Raw genomic sequence first — 20,028 nt, 5'->3', positions numbered from 1 at the left:
AGGGGCCAGTCATTGATGAGATTCTGACCTTAAACCTCACTGTTTGGGCTGTGGATAGAAAAAAATCCCTGGGGTGAAATTCATGACCTATTTGTCATATCAGTTCTGAGCAACTCTTTTTAATAAAGTTCTCTTCTGTTTGCTCTTGAAATATGAAAGTTTTTCAATTTTGTCAAGTTTCAGTACGACAGAAAACAGACTAGAAAAAAGCAGCCAATAATTTAGGTTTATCTAATCCTAACTGCCCAACATTTGATTCTGAATACTACACCTTGTAATCTCAGCATGATTACCTCTGAGCCTTGCTGTTCTTGCTCAGCCCTGATCTAAAATGATAACAGAGCCTCATATGTTTCTCCGCAAAGGGACACCAGGTTCCAATAAGAACAACGCAAAATTCTTCCTAAATTCTTATTTCACCAGTGCAATGTCTCTGAAATAGCTTAATTTCATAAAAGTACAAAAGGAGTAGATCCATTCAAAGTGTACAGCTTTTAAATCTGTGAGTGAATTTTGCAGTTACTGCATGGTCTGCTTTTACCAAAATGTTCCACAATGAATACTTCATCTTTTAAAAGATTAAGTTTAAAATAGGCCATTCAATTATAAGCTGAGCTTGAAAAGGACAAAACTATATTTTCTTTAGTGTATGCAGCGCTGAACAAATTATTACTTTTTACATGTAAGGTAACAGAATTTGCATCAAGCTCTTCAAAACAATTTACCTGGCCTGGAATACGATAAATATTTCAAGGGTTATGAACAATTTTAATTAAAATATACTCACACACACAACTAACTTATGTCCTGTAGCCCCCACCACAACAAGACTTCATTTTAACTACAAGGATGTGTTGGTGGAAATATTTTTACAAGACATTTATTTTAGTAAAATCAAATTCAAGCTATAGATTTTTGTCTTACAGATTGCTACAAGGAGGAAGAAGGAATTCCTATACTCTAATCAGTTAAGAGTACCTACAAATACGATTTGTTTATTTTCATTCTAGAAAATAACTTGTATCATTAAAAATAACCAAAACAGTGATCATCTTACCCGGGAACCACTAACTTCTGCCCATTGTGGATACGATATGAACATCGATAGTCATCAGGAAGCTTGCAACCAATCTGAGCTTCCACAGCATCTAAGTCTTCCTCTCGAGCACCCTCTGCAAATGCACAAGGAAAGCAAATCATAAAGAAACAATAAGCCTTAAATCTAAGAAGAACTACAATCTATCTGCTAAGGAATGAAACAATCAGAGCAAGTGAATTCTGTCCAAAATGTATGGCTGGAATATAGGGAAATGAACTGAAAATTCAGAGAAACATCACATCACTGTAGATTGGCCCTGACATTTGAAGCAGTGAGCAAGCAAATTCTTCAGTTTCCTCTCAACAGGGAAAAAACGCTGGCAGTAAGTAAAATATGGAAAGGTAGGCACCTATGAGATCCACAATAATTTTTCACATTACAATGCAAACTTTAGGGTATATCTTATTTTTCTTAATCTAATATACACACACGTCTTTATTTAAAAAAACTCCCCAGAAGTTCTCAAAACTGATCCTGTTCAAGAGTCTTACTGTAGTCTCCTAATGGGAAATACAGGACATACGTGTAGGCTCATGTTGTGAGAAAGCCATTAACTTGAATTCCATTTTGCATATCTGTACGCTTGCTATATATTCTAACTTTAAAAAGCAGGAAGTAACTCCAAATACCAAGAGAAGAAATCCATTTCCAGCAATGGCCCACCAGGTTGTTGGACCAAACTCTCACTGAGAACAACTAGAAAAACTGAACAACAGAAAAATGGTTTCAAGGCTTTTGAACCTCAAAGACAGAGAACTGGAGGTATCCAGAAGAACAGGGAAGCTGAGAGATGAGCCAGGCCTTTGGAGCCACCTTGTCTTTGAGGCAATTGCCAATTCTGAAAGCAAACATTAGGCTGAGAGGCCAAGAAACTGAGCAAAGTTTTTAGCAGTACTACAAGGCTAAGAGAATTTTCCAAAATTGATGAAAACATCAAACCACAGATTCAAGAAACACTGTAGACCCCATAGAGAATAATTACAAAGAAAATCATATTTAGACATATCATTAGAAAATTGCTGAAAATCAAAGACAAAGAGAAATCTTAAAAGCAGCCAGAGACGCGGAGAGGGTACTTAATCACCTTGAAAGGAACGAGAACATTGACAGCTAAATTCTCAACAGAAACAACAGACGCCAGAAGAATGGTATCTTCAAAGTGCTGAATAACTTCTGACTAGGATTCTATATCCTGTGAATATATACTTTGAAAGTGAAGAGGAAATAAATATATTTCTAGAAAAAAAAATTCAGCCATAGTAGCCCCTAATTAAAAAAAGTACTAAAAGGAATTCTTAAGGCAGAAGAAAAATGATCACAGATGGAAGCATAAAGACACAGCAAGAAATGAAGAGGAGCCAGAAAAGATAAATCTAAGATAAAGTTGAATATATAAAATAATAATATTTCCAGGGGACATAAACTGTGTTGGAAATTGATCACAACACCATAATAAAATTAATCACAAAAACTATAATAAAAAAGGCAGGAGGCAGGTGATTAAGGTATTCTAAGTTTCTTTCATTGTCCAAGAAGCGGTAAAAATACTAATTTACAAAAGACTTTAATTAAGTCAAAGATGTCTATTTTAATCTCTAGGGTAATCACTAAAAGAGGGGTATGGAATAAAAGGTAATTAAGAAGAATGCAAAAGAGGAACACCTGCTCAGGAGCGACAAATAAAATATGAATAGAAACATGATGATATTTATATACCATACATTTATGGTATCTATATATAATATCATCTAATACCAAATACATTTTATATAATACCAAACAAATATGCCTTATTTATGGGTGGTATATTTAAACTCAAATACATAATTACATTACATATAAATAAGCTAAATTTAATTAAAACACAGGCTGACTGACCAGATAAAAAACAGAACACTGTCACATATAAGAAACATATCTAAAGATGAAGATTCAGAAAACAAAGCTAGGACAGCTCTACTAAAATCACACAAAACAGACTTTAAGGCAAACAGCATTATTAGAGGTAATGGATAACTTTTAATATGGCAAAAAGGTTAAATTCACTACACAGATATTATAATTCTAATTTTGTGCACTTAGTAACAGCTTCAAAATATATTTTTTTAAATGACAGAACCAAAATGGAAAAAAGATGTATCTACAGTCATAGGAGTGTATTATTACTTTTTTTTTTTAAACTTATTGTCAATCTTCCTTTTTTTGTTTTCTTCTCCCCAAAGCCCCTGAGTACATAGTTGTGTATTCTAGTTGGAGTGCCTCTGACTGTGCTATGTGGGACGCCGCCTCAACATGGCCTGAGGAGTGGTGCTATATCTGCGCCCAGGATCTGAACCAGCGAAACCCTGGGCCACCGAAGTGGAGTGCATGAACTTAACCACTTGGCCACGAGATGTATTAGGTTTTGATTCCTGAAATATTAGCAGTTTAAAACAATATTCATTTATTATTTCACAGTTTCTGTAGGTCAGAAGTCTGGACATGACTGAATTGGATCCTCTGCTCAGGGCTCACAAGGCTGAAATCATGATGTCAAGTGGAGCTGCTATGTCATCTTATGCTTCAGGTCCTCTTCCAAGATCAATGGTTGTTGGCAGAATTCAGTTCCTTGCAGTAACAGAACTGAGGCCCTCAGCTCGTAGAAAGCACCTGCTATTCTCTATCCTTGGTCCTCTCCACAACATGCCAGCTTGCTTATTCAAGGCCAACAGGAGAGACACTCATGTTTAGAATCTCTCTAACTTACCCTATCCTACCACACAGTATAAATGTACATATACTGCCTATATTTTCTTCCAGCAGTTTTATGGTTCCAGGTCTTACTTTCAAGTCTTTGGTCCATTTTGAGTCTGTTTTTGTGTATGGAGAAAGATAATGGTCTACTTTCATTCTTATGCATGTGGCTGTCCAGTTTTCCCAGCACCATTTATTGAAGAGACTCTCCTTTCTCCATTGTATGTTCTTGGCTCCTTTGTTGAAGATTAGCTGTCTGTAGATGTACGGTCTTATTTCTGGGCTTTCAATTCCGTTCCATGGATCTGTGTGTGTGTTTTTGTACCAGTACCATGCTATTTTGATTACTATGGCTTTGTGTATATTTTGAAGTCAGGGACTTTCATGCCTCCAGCTTTGTTCTTTTTTCTCAGGATTGCTTTGGCTATTCCGGTCTTTTGTTGCCCCACATGAATTTTAGGATTCTTTGTTCTATTTCCATGAAGAATGTCATTGGGATTCTGATTGGGATTGCAGTGAATCTGTACATTGCTTTAGGTAGTATGGACATTTTAACTATGTTTATTCTTCTAATCCATGTGCATGGAATATCTTTCCATTTCTTTATGTTGTCATCAATTTCTTTCAGCAATGTCTTACAGCTTTCATTGTATAGGTCCTTCACCTCCTTGGTTAAATTTATTCCTAGGTATTTTACTCTTTTTGTTGCAACTGTAAATGGGATTGTATTCTTGACTTCTCTTTCTGTTAGTTCATTATTATAGAAATGCAACTGATTTTTGTAAGTTGATTTTGTACCCTGCAACTTTGCTGTAGTTGTTGATTATTTCTAACAGTTTTCCGATGGATTCTTTAGGGTTTTCTTTTTATAAAATCATGTTGTCTGCAAGAGTTTCACTTCTTTCTTGCCTGTTTGATTCCTTTTATTCCTTTCTCTTGGGGAGGCTATTATTATACCATGGATGTACAGTGAGGGTGGGAATTTTCTGAGCTATCTCAGAATTCTGTCTACCACAGTGAGAAATTTTAACATACCTCTCTCAGTAACTAACAGAACAAGCAGACAAAAAAAATCAGTAAGAGTGCCGAAGATTTGAAGAAGATGAACAATTTTTGCCTAATTATATATATAGTACTGAATCCAATAATGGCAGAATACACATTCTTTTAAGTGTACATGAACCATTTACCAAGATAGATTATATGCTGGACCACAGGACAAATCACAACAAATTTTAAATGACTGAACTATGTATTTTCTGATGACAGCAGAATTAAAATACAGGCAGACCTCGTTGTATTATGCTTTGCTTTATTGTACATTATACAAATTAAAGATTTGTGGCAACCTGTGTCAAGCAAGTCTATTTGCACCATTTTTCCAGCAGCATTTGCTCACTTCATGCCATTTTTAAGCAATAAAGTATTTTAAAATTAAGATATGTACATTTTTTTTAGACATAATGCTATTACACACTTAACAGACTACAGTATAGTATAAATGTAACTTTTACATGCACTGGGAAACCAAAAAATTTGTGTGACTTGCTTTATTGCAATATGTGCTTTATTGCAGTGGTCTGGAACTGAACCACAATATCTCCGAGGTATGCCTACATAAATTATGTGAAAAAGACTATAAAAAAGCCCCAAAGCAATACATTTCCATATAACCCAAGGGTCAAAGAAGACATCAAAAGAAGTCAAAAAATATTTTGAACTGCATGTTAACAAAAATACATGGGATAAAGCTAAAGCTATTTTTAGAGGGAAATTTAGAGCCCTAAATGCATTCGAAGAAAACAAGACAGGCTGAAAATTTATGATCTAAGTAATTATCTCAAGCCAGGAAAAAAGCCATAGTAAGTAAATTCAAAGAGAAGAAATCAGAGAAATTAATGAAATAAGAAATAAGAAACAAATATAGAGAAGATTGACAAAGGCAGAAGTCAATTCTTTGAAGAAACTAATAAAATTGATTAGCCTCCACCCAGCAAGAATGATCAAGAATAAGAGAGAAACCACAAATATCAGAAATGGAAAGGTGAAATCACTACATATACAACAAGCTTTACAAAGATAAGAGGCTATTATGAAAAACTTTGTCACAATAAATTGGAAAATGCAGATGAAGTGAATATTTCCCAGAAAAACACAACTTGTAAAAATTGACATGAGTAGAAAATCTGAATAGTCTTATATTTAATAAAGAAATTGAAACCTTAATTTAAAACCTTCCCACAATGAAAACTCCAGGATTAAAAGGCTTCACTGGTGCATTCCACTAATCAGTTATGCAAGAAATAAGACCAAGCTTACATAAATCTTCCAGGGAACAGAAAAAGAGGCAACACTTCCCAACTTGTTTTACAAGGCCAGCATCATCTTGATACCAAAACCTGACAAGAACATTGCAAGAAAGGAGAATTACAGGCCAAACCCTCTCATGAACACAGATGTAAAAAGCCCAATCAAATACCAACAAATCAAATCCAACAATATATAAAGCGGATAATATATTACAACCAAATTAAGTTTATTCCAGGAATGCAAAGTTGTTTAACATTCAGAAAATCAAACAATGTAATTCAGCGCATTAACAGAATGAAGTAGAAACATCACATGATAATCAGAAGGCTGGAAAGTCATTTGAGAAAAATTCAACTACCCATTTAAAACACAAAAAAATCCTCTTCCCAAACTAGGATCAGAAGTGACTTTCTTCAATTTGATAAAGAGTATCCACAAAAAACCCACAGCAAACATCATCTTTAAAGGAGAAATGTTGAAAGCTTTCTCTCTGTGCTCAGAAAGACAAGGATGTTTACTATCATTTCTATCCAACATTGTACTGAAGGCCCTAGCCAATGCAATAAAGCAAGAAAAAGAAATAGATGACATATAAGGATTGGAAAGCTAGAAATAAAACTGTCATTGTTCTATATCCTCAGGGAAATACAAAACAAAACCACTACTACGCACTCACTAGAAAGGCTGAAATAAAAAGAATGACAACATTAAAGTGCTGGTAGGAATAGAAAGCACTTGAATGACTTTGGAAAATTAATAGTATCTTTTGAAATTTAATATAAGCATACTCTACAAACCAGCAAACTAAATGCTGGATATTTACCCAATAGAAATTGATGTACTCATATGTACACCAAAAACGATTTACAGGATTATTTGTAATAACCAAAAACTATAAATAACCCAAATATCCATCAACAGTAGAATGAATCTATAAAATGTGGTCTATTCATTTAATGGAGTACTATACTGCAACAAAAATGAACCAACTACTGTTACACAATACAGCTGAATCTCACAAACAAAATAGAAATAATCACACAAAATACATACTTAACCATGCAATTTAAAGTTCAAAAAGAGAGAAAACTCAGTGGCATTAGCAATCAGGATAGTGGTTACCTCTGAGAAAGAGGGAGGGCTCTAGGTACAGATAACTATTCTACTTCTTGACCTGGAGGGTGTTATAATGGACGTGTTCATGTTGTGATAATTCACCGAGTTGTACACTTAGGATCTACACACATTTCTGTACATCAGTTAACATCACTAGTGACAGCACGTGGATATCACATACCCCCAGATATGATGTCATGAGAGGGGCACTTTATCTCTGTGGTAATCATTCTAAAAACCCATTACTCCAGTCTAATCATTAGTACTTCAAAGTCAGTTTGAGGCACATTCTACAAAATACTTCACCAGTATTCCCTCAACTGTCAAGGTCATGAAAAATAAGGAAAGACTGAGAAACTGCCACAGACCAGAGGACAGTAAGGAGACACAACAACTAAATGCAATGTGGTATTCTGGATTGGATACAGGAATTGAAAAAGGACATTAATTGGAAAATCTGGTGAATTCTAAATAAAGTCGGGAGTTTAGTTAATAGTAACGTGCCAATGGAGACTTCAATTTTGACAAATGTCCCCCAGGGAAATACATTAGGGGACAGTGGTATCAGGTGAGGGGGTACAGGAACTCTCTCTACTATCTGTGCAACTTTCCTATAATCTAAAATTACTCAAAACAACAAGCTTATTATTAAAGTTTAGTACAAAAGAAAACAAGCTGAATACCTGCCTAAACCAGAAGTTGGATAAGGAGGGAAACTAACATCTGTATAGTTAGTGATACATGTTAGACATTTAATATAGGACATTAAGAAACCAAGAATTTCTTGGAGATAGCTAGAACAAAAAAAAGATAAAACAACAACAAACAAACCTGGCAAAAGAGAAATACAAGGAAATAATATGTGTACAATACAGGAAAATCAAGGTGTAGCAAGGTATCCTACTGTAACAGAATTTGGGAGCCAAACAGACTGGATGCAAACTCAGTTCCACCACTTACTGGCTGTGTGATCTCTGGCACGTTATTTCACCTCTTTAATCCTGTGTCCTCATTTGCGAAATGGAGGCTAATACCACCTACCTGAATTACAGTGAGGATTACATAAGCTTCATGTGCTTAATGAAGTTATTTACTGGCACTCAAGAAATGTTCATTTATTTTCTGTGCCCTCTGGCCTGCTTATCTCAGGAAGCAGTGAAAACATTACTGTGAGCTAAGAAACCTAGATTATAGCTCCATCTCTGTCACTTACTAGTTATGGAATCTTACATAAGTCACCTAAACTCTCGGAGCCTGCTGTTTTACTTGTAAAATGAGAGGGCAAGTATAAATCAGGGGTCAGCAAACTAAAGCCCAGAGGTCCAATCTTGGCCTGCCACCTGTTTCTGTAAATCAGGTTTTCTTGGAACACTGACACACCCATTTGTTTATGCATTATCTATAGCTGCTTTCCCACAACAACAGCAGAGTTGAATAGTTGTGACAAAGAGCATTTGTCCCTCAAAGACCAAAATATTTCCTATCTGCTCATTTAAAAAAAAGTTTGCCAACTAAATAATCTCTCAGCTCCCTTTCAACTCTAAAATTCTAAGCCAACACATCAAGTAAATATGAAATTTGAAGATACAATGATATATGCCATTAGATAGTTTGGTAGAAGATATATTAATGTGCTATAATTTTAATGTACTTTGTAAAAATTTCCCCAAGCCCAATGCCTATTTGCTTTCTGAATTTCCTTTCTATCTGCAATCTCTATAACCTTGAAATTGAGTCAGGGACTGTGGCCCATAGCTGAGTAGCTAGGTTCCTGACTCAGTCCTAAAACTCATAGGCCTAGTGTTCCTAGAATCCCCAGCATTCTAAACGTCAAAGAGCCTTTACCCTATTCCAACTCATGGCAAAGCCCCCAGTGAACTGATACCTGGGACTAAAAGAGGGACTATCAAGGAATACTCTGACGACCTCACCTCCAACCACTAGGTAAAGAACGGTGAGCAAGGAGCCTGGGAATACCAAATGGAGTGCAAAAAAAAAGAGAAAAGAAAAAGAATGGAAGAAGCTGCTACATATCCTTAGTTTCTTCCTTTCTTAGTAGCTCTGTGCCTAAAAGGAGAACCACATCTACATTCTCATATTCCAGATGTCCTAATATTGGACTAACTCTGAGAGTCCTCAGACATTCTAAACAAAGTAAGATAGGTCTTCTCTCCCTGCAACTGCTGGTAAGACCATAGCTCTGGTGTCAGCCCTCTATTCACAAAAGGCTTTGCCTTCTGCATTGCGATGGCAAACAACTTACTTAGCTTTTCATGCCTTAGGTAGCACCCCTATAAAATGAGAAAAGTAATTACCCACCTAATAGGATTTTGGCAAATTAAATGGAATAATACAAAATGCTTAGCTTAGTGCCTAGCTTTGTGTTTAATAAATTATAGCTATTGTAAACCCTTACCTATTTTACTTATCACCACCAAATACTTATTCTCAGAATTATTTTCCTCTTGAAATTATTGAACCACACATACCAAGTGGGTAATATTATTCTTTTCTTACAAGAAAAAAAGCTATCAAAAATACTAATCAAGGGTACTTCCCCCCAAAGCTCTACTCTATCTACCATTCTTTCTTCTACTTCCTAGCAATTCAGTTTTAAGCACCTGGTCATGCAATCGTGATTTGTGTGAAATTCCTATTTGCATGGGAAGTCACAGTGCAAATACAAAATTTAAAAAGAATGCTGTTTCAAAAGAGACCTTAGTTCAAAAGGAATACATTTGAGAAGAAATGATCCCAATTTCAGCTTAGCAAAACCAAATGTGTAAAATTCCTTTTAGTGGAGAAATTTGAAAAAATTTAGAAGCTAAAGCAGATAAGTAGCAATATATTTACAATCTATTTATGTACTTTCTTGGGCATAAATGAACAAATCAACTTGATGGGAAATAGCTTGTTAATATTTCTTCTCCAAATTGGACAACAATAGTGTAGTAGAAAGAGCGGATTCCGGGGTCAAATAGACCTCAGTTCAAATCTTAGTTTTCACTATTCTGTAAACGTGAAAAGAGGGCTGAAAGTTCCCCTTACTCTATTTTGCTGCTGTTACACTCTTAAAGACCTGGGTCTTTAATATCTGGTCTCTCCAAATATTAGACCATCAAACAAACATTTACATGTACCGAAAATAGGAAAGAGGGGTGATAGAACAGGCAGATTTTCAATTAAAAAAAAAAATTATTTTAAAAGAAATCACAGGAGTCATCCTCAAGCAATCTTAGCATTACTAATTTCTTTATATAAAACAAATATAAGGATAGAAAGATTTCTGCTTTCCCTTCTAATAAGTAATCATGTAGGTCCTGAGGTAGACAAAACGAGGGCAAGCACCAGAGCAAGGGTGCTTTTAGCAATACAGGCTTTCTACTTCCTGATTCACACCATTCAGATGTGAATGGTGACTTACGGATAATGTTGGATTAGTACAGACTAGCATAGATGATAGAGACCCAAAGTTATTTAACCTATTTATACTATAGTAACTAAAATGGGGAAGCGAGACCCTGCTTTCCCAGTACCTTTCAGAGATAAAACCATCCGAGGACATCTGGGTTCCAAATATTTCTTGAGATCATCCCAGGCCTTTTTAATAGCAGCAAAGTGGTCAATGTATCTTCCTACATCAGAGTAAGTATCAATGAAGAGAGATTTCCAACACTGATTCTTCTGTGTTTTCTCTTCCCTAAATAGATTAAAACATTGAGATTAAAAATGTTTTGAAATGAATATACCGTATATTTTTATAAAATACATTAGCATATATTTTAGACACTTACCAACATACTTTATTGGGAATTTGTTGTTACTTTTGCCTTCCTTTTCATTTATTTTAGCCACAAATGAAGACTAGATAGCAAAAAGTAATACATCGAAAAATTTAACAAGAGTTATTGCTGGCATAGTGGGACTATGAGTCACTTATTTTCTTACTTTCTACTTATTTTCTTTCTAAGTTTTCTAATCCTTAATAAAATATAATATGAATAGTATATGGGGAATGAATTTCAACTTACTCCTAAAAACACACCAATCATAAAATTTTAAAACATGTATGTAGTTGTTCTATTTTAGAGAATATATAGAATCTAATAATATAATAATATTAATCTTATTTATCTACATTGGATTAGCCAGAGAATTCTATAGGATCAAAGTAATCACACGATTCAACATTTCTATTTGGTACAATTCCACATTTACTGAGTGTTTACTTAGCTACTAAGGACATTAAAAATAAGGCACATTTTTTGCCTTCAAAAAATGTATAGTCAAACCAGGGAGAAACAATGAAGTGTACATTTAAGAGTCAGAAGTGACACAGGATAAGGCAGCTACAAAGGGCCTTACGGGAACATACTAAGGAGTTGGACCTTATCCTGTAGGGAATTGAGAGCCACTGAAGGGTTTTAACAGGGGAGTGGAAAGAGCAGAACTGTGGTTGTCGTTTGGGAGGGGTGTAAACCAGAGGCATAGAGATGAGTTAGGAACATTCTGCAGTCGTCTTGGTAGGAGATGATGAACTGAACTAATGTGGTAGCTAGATGAAATGAGCAGGAAGATTCATGAAATAAACAGAGGCTAAAATCAGAAAGGCTTGGTAATTGAATGAATGGAGGGAGAGAAAGCGAGAGATCCAGGATGATTTCCGTTTCTGGCTTGGATGCCTGGTGGATGGGACTGCCATGAAAACTAGGAATGCAAGAGGATCATGTTTAGGCATGGGGAAAAGAACAATTCAGGGTAGTTTTTTTGTGGGGGGGTGGTGGTGGAAGGGAAGTATCTTTTTATTAATCTAAATAATATATATACATATTATCAAAACCAAAAAATACCAAAGATTTTATGATGAAAAACTAGTCTCCAATTCTAAGCCCAACCCCTCAAAGGAAACTTTAGTTACTTCTGAAAGTTATCTCTATAATTCCAAATGTTTATGCCTCTAGTTCTTGATTTATCAATTTTACTTCTATCCACTGATACCCCAAAGCAAAAGATCAGGATATAGGAATACTTAGAATTCCCTCTTCCCTATTCTTCCTTCTTCCAATGTTTGATAGCTCTGTTACTAATTTTTACTTCTACTGAGTAGCTTGCACTTTAGATAATATACTTAAACCTCTGCTTCTTACTGTACTAACTTCAGTCACTATCTGACTCCTCTCAATCTAAGAAAAAGATCTTAGCAATCCTACCCTTATCTTTCACCTTTCCCAACTCCCACCTTCTGTCATCTACACTTTTATTTTGTCAAATTTATTAAGATTTACTGAATTCAGTGAACGCTTGTGGGTCATCCAATGGAAAGGTCCAGCAGACAGCTGTGCAAACACATCTAGAGCTCAGTGGGGATGCCAGGGATGGACATTCAGGTTTGGGAGTTAGGAGCATACAAGTAGTCACTATAAACCGCAACAGTGCATGCAGAATTCACAGAGGGAGAAGAGCAATGGGCAAAGGACAGAAGCTTGGAGACACCACCGTTTACTGGCAGGCACAAGAAGAGCCATCAGAGGAGATAAAGAGACAAGGGTTAGAGAGGAAAATCAGGACAGACTAGTGTTATGGAAGAAAGCCAAGGGCTGAATTTCAAGAATACATAGTTCCCAAATACTCACTCAGATATCAGCCAGTATTTTTTGCAATGTCTTCTCCATAGTGGATCATGGCTTGATAGCTGGCTAAGTCTTCGACTGACATAGCAACAACTGGCAATAACCAGAGTCATAATTAATATAAAAGAAAACACGAAACCAATTTAAAAATAAAGGTGAAAATAGTTCCGTTTTATTCCTTTTGCTTTTCTTATTTTCTACTTTCTACCCTGATAACTGTAAAACACTATTTTCTAAAACCTGTTTAATATGTTAGCTAGTATAAGTACCTTGTTGAGTAGTAAAATCTTAACTGAGTTCACAAATAAACCCCAAACCTCTAAAATTGCAATTTTCATATGAAAGTCTATAAAATATATAAACCACTGGAGTGAATTTCAAATCAAAGACCTTTCCTACATTTACTACTGGGACAGTAATCATTTCTACTTACAAGAAGAAATTCTATTCAGGTTTAAAAAACTGGTTTTTCTTTTGTTTTTTAAGATCTGTGAGACATCTGATATTAAATACACAGGGCTTTTTTTGGGTTTTGCTCTAATTTTTTCTTAAAGAAAAGAAATATTGCAGCCCAAAACACTTTTTATCTATAGCAACTACTGGAGAGCCCACCTATAAAAGGTATCAGATCCATAACAGTTCTGATTCAATATCCATGGTATTCAAGTTAGCATCAACTGCTCAAAAACATGGAATTTTAGAAACACTCTCCTGATTATACAGAGATATCTAATACAATAGTGCTCCGATGCTGTAAATCCTACCCTACATAATTCAGTTTCAAAAAGAACAAACATAAGATTAGGAAAATGGATTTCTCTCCTTTCAGAAGAGGACTCACAAGTTACAGAAAGCAGTTATTCAGAGCTCTCACTTGGGCAATAGTTAATCAATTGAGGGAATCTTAAACACATGGGCTTTGTCAAGGCCATGAGTGGGGCATGTTAAAAATCAACTGATGGTGAACAAAATAGTGTTTGATTTTTAGATTTTACACAGAAACATCATCCTCATCGTTTTCTGCCAAACCAGGAGATGCCCAAACTAACATCTGCAAACACAGGAATCTCACCAGTTTTGTGAATTCAGAGTCCATTCTCTCTTTTCTTGATCCCTCTCTCTCCACTGTCCCAAGAGTTAAACAACATAAAAGAATCTCTGGAATAAGCACCCATGGGTGATTCTGATGCACATCTAGGATGAGAACTACTGTTTTAGAGACCGACTCACTGGGCTTGGGGTAAGATCTATACCAAAGGCAAGTGGATGTTTAAAAAGGGCCACATGTAATTCTGATACACAGTGAGAGTGAGGCATGAACGGAACACAGGAAATCACTGTGGAGTGGAGGAGATTCAAACTATGCAGATGGTATCGCACAATGACCCCAACAGATGAATCCAATCCAATCCAAGCCAGTTGGGCAAATATGTACCCAAAACGTCAGAGCTCAGCAACGGGCAGGACACTTGGCAACACTGGGCTGTATAGCATAGGAAAGAAGTTGCAGTACCTGGCAACTCTTTTGTGGATAAGATTTGACAGTATTTGTGATGGTTAATTTTATATGTCAAGTTGCCTGGGCCTCAGATGCCCAGAAAGTTGGTTAAACATTATTTCTGGGTGTGTCCGTATGTTTTTGGAAAAGATTAGCATCTGAATTGGCGGACTAAGTAAGTCAGATGACCTTCCCCAACGTGGGTGGGTATCATCCAATCCACTGAGGGCCTAAATAGAACAAAAAGGCAGAGGAAAAGTTGAATTTGCTCTCTGCCTAACTACTAGCTGAGACGTTGATCTTCTCCTGCCCTTGGTGTTCCTGGTTCTCAGGCCTTCAGAGCTAGACTGGCATCTACACCAGTGGCTCTCAGCTCTCAGCCCTTCAGACTGTACCAGCAGCATCTTGTGTCTCCAGCTTGCAGACGGCAGATTGGAGGACTTCTCAACCTCCATGGTTCATGAGCCAATACCTTACACTAAGTCATACTCATACACACGCCCCCATTGCTTCCGCTTCTCTCAAGAACCCTAACACAGTATTCAACTCAGTTCACTTCCACAAACATTTATGGAGGAATCATGCCACTTCTGTTTAAAACTTTGATTACAACCTAAAGCATTTAAAATAAAACCTGGTCTCTTCACTTTGGCTTGGCTTGCAAAGTCCTGCCTGATCTCACGAGTCTCTTCTCAGGCCACTAGGCCTGTGAGTCACTCCCTACCTCCTGCAACACCAGTCTTCCAGCTCTTCATGGCCTCCTATAGCAGGCCATGTTACTGTCTAATCAGCTTCTGAGCACACTGTTCCCTCTGCCAGAACTGCTCCATACCATCCTTCGTATATGGCACCTCCTTCCAAGGTGAATTAACTGTCCCTCCCTCTCATTCCTTAACAGAGTAGTTGGTCCACTTCCTTCATAGCACACAGCATCTCTTGTAACCATGCACTTGTCTGTTTTCCATCTTGCCTACTAAGACTGTAAGCTCCACAAGACAGGCCTTATCTGTCTTATTCACCTTGTATCCCCAACATTTCACAGACTGGTAAAAAAAAGTTGCTCAACAAAACAAAATCTGTTGAATAAATAATGAATACAAAGATAAACAAGATAGGCTTTACATTTAAAAAGTGAACAATCAATCTGGCATGGTAAATACACTCTGCAAAGGAAGGAAGAAGGGAGAGGATTCAGGGGAGGGGGTCCTAAAGGAATTCCATCTTGTCAGGTTGAGAAGAGGGGGGAAAGGCACTCCAGGGAGGTCAAGAGCTTAAGCCACAGAACAAAAAACCACAAGTGTGTGGTCTGCTGGCAGAGGTCTGACTTGGCTAGAGTGGGCTGTGCCAAGTGATAAGGGCCTTCTATGTTCCCAGGAGTTCAGGGTATAGTCTGTAAACAAGGGGCATTCTAAGTTTTTAAGGAGAATGACAGCCAGATCTGTCGTAGAAAGATCATTCTGTAGCAACGTAGCCCACAGATCAAAAGGATGTGTGTGTGTGTGTGTGTGTTAGATTTCTAAGAGGCTACAGCAACAGAATATTTCAGATGAAAACATTCTGCAGCTGGAATAGACTTTTCCAAAGGAAAAATAAACTTTATTCTTCTGCTTTAGTACAAGCCTGAGTAGAGAAAAATTTACTTTCTGGAAAAATAAGTGTTACAGGTACTAACATAGAGAGCAGCCGGAAACTAGAGTTATCCCTCTATCACCACTTAGCTAGGCCGACCACCAGCTACCAGGAATTCCAAAAAGACTATTTCTAAAAGGATCCCTGATAACCCAGGGCACAATCAGTAAACGGCTAGAACCCAACAGTTAATCCAAAAATACAGAACGAAACCATGTGGCCTGCCCATCCTGAAGAGGCTCCTTCGCCTCCTCTGCAATGATACATGGTGGCACAGGAAAGACAGAGCCAGGCCACTGGCTGTCAAGGGTGTAAACAGCGCCATTTCTTCCCCCAGCCCGGACAGTCCCAGGCGCTGAAGGAACGCGGCACATAACCACCCTGACCAGCAACCGCTGTCTATTTTTGGAACAGACGCCGGCATCGCGGGAGCCCGACGCGGACAGGAGAGAAGACGGTCCCCCGGCCCGCACCACCGGAAGTCAGGACCGAACTGCGAACGCGACACGCCGCCGTGCGGACGAGCGCTAGCCGAGCCGAGCCGCCCCGCCTGAGGTCGGCGCCGCGGAGGGCGCGCCGGGGCTCGAGGGGCGCTGGCTCCTTTTCTCGGGCGCCCGACTCCGCAGCCCGGGCCCGGCAGGGAGAAGCCTCGGCCCGCACAGCGGCTCCCCCGGGGCGGCGGCCGCCGGAGCTCCCCGCTGGCAACCCGGTCTTGCCGAGGCCTGGAGCGCGCCTCGGCGCCCCGTAGGCCCGGGCCCTGGACGGGGCGACCTCCAGGCGGGCCCTCCGCGCGTCTCGCCCCGGCGCGGGCGGCCCGGCTGAGGCGAGCGCGGGTCCTGTCGGCGAGCCGGGCCTCCGTCCCTCTGCCTCCCCGCCCGGTGACCCCGCCCCTGCCCTCGCGGCGTGCCATTACTTGATTAGGTCCCGGTAGTCCAGGAAGGACAGGATGAGGAGCAGGGGGTCGGTGGGCAGCGACTCTAGGGTCAGCGGCGCCGACTCGGCCTCCACGGCCGCCATTTTGCCTGGCCGGGACCAGGCCTTGCCTCGCCCCGCCCCCGCGGCCCCGCCCCCGACACTCCGCCCACAGGGCGGCTCCTGAGGCCCCGCCCCCCGTCCCGGCCCCGCCCCCGACACTCCGCCCACAGGGCGGCTCCGGAGGCCTCGCCCACCGTCCCGGCCTCGCCCGGCCCGCGCCGCCGCCGCCGCCGCCGCCGCCGCCGGAGCCGCTCGCGCAGGTTTGCTCTGTAACCGCCAGGGAGCCCCGCCCACAGGGCGGGCCGAGGGGTGGGGCACGGCTCCGGAGGCCCCGCTCGCTCCCCGGGCCAGCGCCGGCGCGGTCGGAGTCCTCCGTGTCTGATCCGGGCTCGCCGCACCGCGCTCGCTCCCCCTCGGGTGTCTCGAGCTTCTTGCTCTTTTTGCGGCCGCTAAACCTCTCCAGCCCAGACCCCTTCCAGTCTTTGTTCCCAGATCTTCTGCCTGGGCCTTCCAGCTCCTCATGCAAAATATTACACCCGATGTCCTCGAAGCCTGGCCCCAAATCTCACACTGAGTGCTTTCCGCCCTTGGCCCTCAAATCCACCGCTTCTCTTTGATTTCCGATTAGCAACCCCACATTTCCCAGCTTCAGGCTCCCTTGCCTCGCGTGTCCCTTGCACGTAGCAGGGCGGCTCCGAGCCTTGTGCACTCTGTAGGCGCCCAGTTGGGAATGGGCCAGAGGAAGGCTCTTCTCCTAAACTGGGGAAATGATGGTAGAGGGCGCAATTTTGACCCCCTCCCCAAGTAAAAAGTGCACAGGGTCTGGATCTAAGGGTCAGCTGCTCTCACTTAGTTTAGTCATCAGGTTGTTTTTCAGCTCAGTAAAGCAATACAAAGAGAATAGTAAATAGATTTTTTTTACCCCCAAAGTTTAATCTAGGAGGATTGACAAATAGAAATGGCAAGCGATAGGATATATTGGAGTAAATGAGGAAGACATTTGGTGTAAACGTAATTTGGCGTGACTTTGTTTTTCCAAAAGGGCCTGACGTGGCCATTGAGCATGCATTGTATATCTGCTTTAAACATTTGCTATGTCTCAAAGACAAGAACAAATGGCCTTAAGATAAAGGTACAACTTCCCCCAGGTTGGCATTTCCTTAAGGATAAGCATCTTTCTCTAGGCTAGGAAGTGGTTGCTGTGCTCACCTTTGACTACCCAGCTCAAGAGGACAGACTTGCCACCCTGCTGTATCCACCAAGACAACAAAGCTACTACCTGCTGTGTCCATCAATCGCTGTGCCAACAGAGCAGTCTTGAGACTGTTGTAAAAGGGAATTTCAATCATATGTGAAACATCCTCTTTGAGGGTATATAACCACTCTGTACACCCCGCTTCTTTGGTGCCCTTTCTTCCTTGGGGAATGAAGGCCCTGGGCCATGGTCCTCACATTTTTGCTCAGAGTAAAGTCACCCAAATTTTCATTTATAGATTGATTATGGATTATTTTCATTGACATTTCTTGGTGTAGTCACAGCAGGATTTCAGAGAAATCTACTGGAGAACACCTGGAATCTACACTGAACCAGCATTCGGTACCAACAGGGGCCCACTGAGCTCCCCGGATCACTGCATTCTTCAGGTGACCCTGGTGAGTTCTCCTGAAACCTGCAGCTCCTTATTTTAAGTTGATGGTCCAAGAGTTTATATGAGCTGGTTAAGGTCTTAAGACTAGGTGTCTTAAGGGGTACCAGTACATACCCTAGGTAAGAGGAACCAAGGAGGAATTCCTAGGCCAGAGGAGCCTAGAAGAACTTGGGAGTGAATGGGCAGGCTGACCTTTAAATTTGGCTTTAAATTGGAAAGAATTGTGTTTATAAAGTCTGAACAAATTGCTTGATAGGGAAATGAGAGACTGAATGTATTCAGCTCTGAAGAAAAGGGACACCAGCTCCTCCCGGCCTTTTCTGCCCAAAGGCATCCTTAGGTGACTGAAGACCTCAGCGGGAGTGTCAGAGGATCAATCCCCATGATGTGCAGTGGTCCCATAGGGAACGCCACTCTCGTTCACAGTAATTAATTACAGGCTCATCCAGGGAAGCACAATGGGCTGGTCACCCATGCTCTGGGCCCCCATGGCAGTTTTAGACTGCCAGAGGGAGAAACCAAGGCAGGTAAGAGAGCATTTACGACCTTTCTGTAGTGAGTAACACACAAGCAGCACCTTTTCTGACCCGTTACACTGTACTTAGAAGTTGTTCGGACTTTGTAGCAAAACAATTAAAATAGAAGTGGGAAACTGAGCATCTAAAACACCCAATCAGTTCCTGAATGGGCAGCCTCTCTTCCGAACTCTGGTTGGTTTCGTGCTGTGACTGCAATTGCTTAACAAAAGGGGATATTCCCAAGCCAGATTGCTAAGGCCAAAAGAAAGAACGAAAGAGGAAAAAACTGGGAAAACAAGTTTTCTGCTGTGGTCTGCCATGAGAACACCTAACTCAGAAATTTAAGGAAAAGCTTTGTTGTATCTGTCTGTGTACGTGTGTCTATATGTATGTTACAAATGTGTGGTATTTAACCTCCGGATGGTACAATTTCTAAAGAGCTCTATTCCATTGACTTAAAAGTAAGCACTTACAAAAGGTTTTTCTACATAGAACTAATCCAAATGTCTTTCAAGTTAATGTGAGATGAAGTCATTTTTGGTAAATAAAAGCTTGTTTAAGTTTGTTGGTTTTATTAAAACAGGCATGTGCACAAAGCTATCAGCATTGGGTGTCATACAGACATGCAGCTTTATTCTATGTTTATTGGTCAGATAAGCTGGTGTTACCTCTTACAAAACTGGTTAACAAAAATAATAAGTTAAAATGATGGCTAATTTTGTCTAATGTCTCATGAAGCCTTATAGGCAATCTAAATGATTATTGGGAACAAGTAACTGAATAGATGTGAAAAAGATGAATGGTGGGTGAACTTTTAACAATAATTATGTGTCATGGTGTATGTACTTAAAATAGCTTCCAAAATCTCTTT

At 39.8% G+C, this 20,028-nt stretch overlaps 1 protein-coding gene across 1 annotated transcript in view; it reads right to left on the bottom strand.

Moving 5' to 3' along the window:
• Positions 1-17,127, bottom strand: part of FBXO3 (F-box protein 3) — a 32,716-nt gene extending 15,589 nt beyond the window's left edge. The window contains exons 1-4 of the mRNA XM_044749884.2: positions 16,929-17,127; positions 12,892-12,981; positions 10,795-10,958; positions 1,058-1,172 (exon numbers count right to left, since the gene is read on the bottom strand). Coding sequence (XP_044605819.1) covers positions 1,058-1,172; positions 10,795-10,958; positions 12,892-12,981; positions 16,929-17,032 — 473 coding nt within the window. The 5' untranslated portion in view covers positions 17,033-17,127. The remainder of the gene's footprint in view (positions 1-1,057; positions 1,173-10,794; positions 10,959-12,891; positions 12,982-16,928) is intronic.
• Between the last annotated feature and the right edge of the window lie 2,901 nt (positions 17,128-20,028).

Source organism: Equus asinus, chromosome 17 (assembly GCF_041296235.1).
Source record: "Equus asinus isolate D_3611 breed Donkey chromosome 17, EquAss-T2T_v2, whole genome shotgun sequence".
NCBI lineage: Eukaryota > Metazoa > Chordata > Mammalia > Perissodactyla > Equidae > Equus > Equus asinus.
The sequence above is the reverse complement of the archived record's forward strand: the minus strand, read 5'-3'. Positions and strand labels throughout refer to the sequence as shown.